General features: G+C 45.8%; 1 protein-coding gene across 1 annotated transcript in view; it reads right to left on the bottom strand.

Moving 5' to 3' along the window:
• Positions 1-645: 645 nt before the first annotated feature.
• The window catches only part of EXOSC2 (exosome component 2), a gene marked incomplete at its 5' end in the record, with an annotated part of 3,851 nt that continues 502 nt past the window's right edge, over positions 646-3,994 (bottom strand). The window contains 5 exons of the mRNA XM_009583441.1: positions 646-1,115; positions 1,963-2,091; positions 2,268-2,444; positions 3,305-3,373; positions 3,539-3,604. Coding sequence (XP_009581736.1) covers positions 1,035-1,115; positions 1,963-2,091; positions 2,268-2,444; positions 3,305-3,373; positions 3,539-3,604 — 522 coding nt within the window. The remainder of the gene's footprint in view (positions 1,116-1,962; positions 2,092-2,267; positions 2,445-3,304; positions 3,374-3,538; positions 3,605-3,994) is intronic.

Raw genomic sequence — 3,994 nt, 5'->3', positions numbered from 1 at the left:
TGCTGCATGACTCACCTCTCCATGGGATCCTGCAGGGAAGCAATGTTGAGAGAGCCACTGTGAACAATGCCAGGCAATCTACTTACAGAAGAACTCTGCACAGAAGATACGCTGAAAAGGAAGGTCAAGTCCTGCTTTAATGGGATTATGAGCAACAGTTGAAGAGAACAGGACATTGCAACCACTCTTGAGTGTCCTGGCACAAGGACACTCGAGCCAACCGTAGCCCTCAAGCTAGACCCAATTCATTCTGGAGAAAGACAAGCTAATGGACACACTCCTGAATGACTGATGTGTTTCAAAAATTTATTGAAATGTAAAATATTTAACAAAGAACAATACTTGAGCCTCCTCAGAGGAGGAGCTCACCACATCAGGCATAAAACAGGGATCAACAGGATGCACACACAGACTGAGAATGCACTGCTCGCCCATGGCTCCTGGCTCACATGGACAGCCACATCATGCCACATCCAATCTCATACCCTTGAGACACAGAAGCCATGAACAGCCAGACCCAAAATGTGGTTAGCAAGGGTGTCAATACTCCTGGCCTCTAAAGACTTGTACCTGTGATCTGCAGTCTTAAAGAGAAAAACAAGAACACTCAGTCACAGGACAGACTAGCAGATCTAGATCACAGTAAAGGAAAATCAAAACCATTTAGAAAGCCTTTGGAGAGAGAGAAACGTCACAAAACACATGCCTTCTTCTCTATCATTCTGCACAAAGTTCAGGGGCACTAGACACAGCAACAAATGCTATGAGACATGTCCCAGTTGCATCTGCATCTTCATAAAGGTCAGGTATCAATTTTGCAGGCTGCTGCACTAAAAGGCTATTGTACTTAAGTACTATTTAGTACTATTGTACTAAAAGGGCTCAAGAGGTATCCTAGGAGTTAAAATGGGAAATTTTGGTGGTTTCTGAAGTGTGGAATGAATGTTGGGAACTAGAACACTGAAAAAAAAAAATTACTGAGAACCAAAAGCTGCCATGCTGGGACTTCAAATGACTGCTTCTAGCCATGTGTCCTATCCCTCCAGATCCAGCAACTTCTGTCGGGTTTCCAGAACGATCTCCTCCATCACCTCTGGTTTGAGAATGTCCTTGATCTGGAGTAGAAAAAAGAGTAACGTTGGCACCAAAAAGCAACTACTACTATTGCACACTCTGTGAGGACAAGGGTCCCTGGCACACAGCAATGAGCAGCAAGTCAGTTTAGAGGGTTGTGGTCAAACAAGACTATCACAGCAGAATGTCCAAGGCAAAATCAACTTTGCCAGAGTTAGCAATTCTTAGAAAGACCATAAGAAATCAAACGAGATGCTACTGACAACTCCTGATCTTTCCTGAAGGACACACACCAGTATTTGGGAAGGGGTGAGATGACTTAAACAGAAGTATAGTTCAAAAGAACATCCCACCTAGCTGAGTAGGCTGCTACTGTGAATGAAAGCGGAAGACAATTCAGATCTCATCTGTTTATGAGAAGAGAATTGCCAGTGATCATGCTGGCAGAAATCATAGAGAAAAGCTGTACAGCAAGAGGTCAAATTGAGAGAGCCTTCCAGCAGTGCAGGATACGGATAAAAACAGAAGACCAGTCTCTGTACAGTACATGACACTTGCTTTTTCATTTGTTCTTAAAGTGCACCTTATCCTCCTACAATCCCAAATTTAACACTGTTTTCACAGGGATCACAGAGGGTCCATAATCCCAGCAAGGGATACACATCTGTCAAAAAATGGAACTATTTCTTTATAGGAATAGTTGGACTTCGCTAGAGGCAGAATCCTTCAAACTATCCCTGAAAATGTACAAGGCAATTTATATTATGCAGAAGGGGGGGACGTTCATATTGTCACTTAGTACAGGATCCTAACTTTAGCAGCAACTGATGCGGCCTTTCCATTCCCTCCCACAGTATGGAATAAAGTAAACAACACTGATTTCAGTACCTGATGAGGAAGGGATGCTTCATAGCAATACAGGATGCTGGTGTCAAAGAGCATTAACTTCTGAGTAACCAGAGCCACAATGCAGTTTCGGAGCCGTGAGATCACCTCCCGGTCAGACAAGGGAACCGGCTGAGGAAGGACAGGGGAAAAGAGATGAATACACAGGGATGTAATGCAAGCCTATGGCAAAAAAGCTTTGCCTAATACCAAATCTTGAAAATCTCAGGTTATTCATGTGCCTCTGACTATGTTAAACTAACAAAACATCATTGGTAGGAGAAGGTTCATCCTCCCTGAACCCTCACCTCCAAGTTGGTGGTGAAGCCCCCTGCCTCTTCATCCTTCTGCTCTGGAGTTGGGTAGATCCAGATGAAACCATTGTTGCCGAGGATCACAGATGCACCACAGGGCAAGTCGTGGAAGTGAGTCTTCTGGCGTTTTACAAGAGAGGGCGATACCTGGACGAGCACTCCCTGGCCAAGCTGAAGAGGAGACCACGAGACTCAGCATGAGAGACATGAGCCACCATAGATAACATCAAGTCACCGACACACACTCCACTCCTGGTCTAGGAACCAGTCAATTTTAACACCTTTTCCTGTGAAACAGTGAATATAAAACCTGCCTGCCTCTGGGAGTGCTGGGAGGATTAGCTAATGCCTCTGCAGTCCTTTGAAGATGAAGAATACTGTAAGTGCTTAGCACAAATGTTAATAACATCTTGATCGTAACTACACATCAACCATCCCTGCAGAAAAATGAGAAGCGAGAGGCCCAATTTAGCAGAACACTTTCCCTCTTAATCCAATCGCTGTCCTTCACCCTTTGTGCAATAAGCACACTTCGCTTTCATCTTTTAAGTGCTAATACCCTTGGTCTGGTAATCCCAAACTGCAGCCTACGCTCCAATGGCCCGTTGGCTTATTTCAATGCACAAAACCAGAGATAAATGCCAACTGCATAAAGCCTAAAATAGAGCCCTGGAGAGAGAAACAAGTCACAGGGGCAATGGCCTGCAGAAGAGTAGTGATGAAGTTTGAGTCAGAAGATTTTTCTCCCCAGGGTTTAATTCCCAAGCGGCTAGTGGGGGAAACAGGACTTGTAACTGTGGACAGGGAGAGCAGCAGCTCAAAGGGCAACCGAAGGACACTCTCTCTGCTTTGGGGAAACTCTACTCGGTGCTCCTGCATAGGAGCTAAGATTCTTCCTAACCTGCAGGAATAGGTTATAGCAACATCCTGTTCTACTCCAGAGCCTTTTTCTTAAAAATCCCTCCAAAAGGCCTTATACAAGTCAACTGGAGCAGAATTAGACCAAGACCGAGTGCTTTTGAACAACTTACCTTCCCATATTTCAGACTCCGGGTGTGCAGTGATACAGCACCATCAGAAAACACAGACTGGACCTCTGCCTGTCAGTGCCACTTAAGGAAACAAGGTCCCTAGTGCTGCCCAGTGCCAACAGTCGCTGGCTGTCCCCAGCAGAGAGTTCTCACTACCAGCTAGGCTAGCCGAGGTCTGGCTGTTCTCCCCACACCCTTGGCTCCTCTGTCTGAGTACAAGCAGTGGAAGGATACACTGATGAGGTCCCCTTCCTGCAGATAGTCCCTCATTGCAAGCTCATCTTCTGCTGATCTCCGTCTCTGAAATGCACAATGCAAGAAAAGCTACGTGTAGCTCAGAATGAGAAAACATCAGTTAATACCTACATTGCGGGGGGACCTTAGGATGCCATGCAAAACGCAATCTGGTCACCAAAGGAAAATCAGGCAGACTAGCACACCTTTAGATCACTGAAGTGTTTATGTCCAAATAACGCTCAGAGTTAAGATATCAGAGCACCACAGGCCCACCCACAAAACCCAACACTACCCTTGTGCGAGCTGTGGGAAGGGCTCCAGAGCTTCCCAGTGCCTCAGCTGCTGCCGTGGAAGCAGAAGACAGGGCTCTGGCACTGAGCTACACTCACCAGTTCCCCACCAGGTAAATTCACAGATGACAGCAACAGGACTGAATCTAGCCTGGAATTCGTT

Source organism: Fulmarus glacialis, unplaced genomic scaffold (assembly GCF_000690835.1).
Source record: "Fulmarus glacialis isolate BGI_N327 unplaced genomic scaffold, ASM69083v1 scaffold37288, whole genome shotgun sequence".
Taxonomy (NCBI): Eukaryota; Metazoa; Chordata; class Aves; order Procellariiformes; family Procellariidae; genus Fulmarus; species Fulmarus glacialis.
Note: the sequence above shows the minus strand (reverse complement) of the source record. Positions and strands in the feature narration are given on the sequence as shown.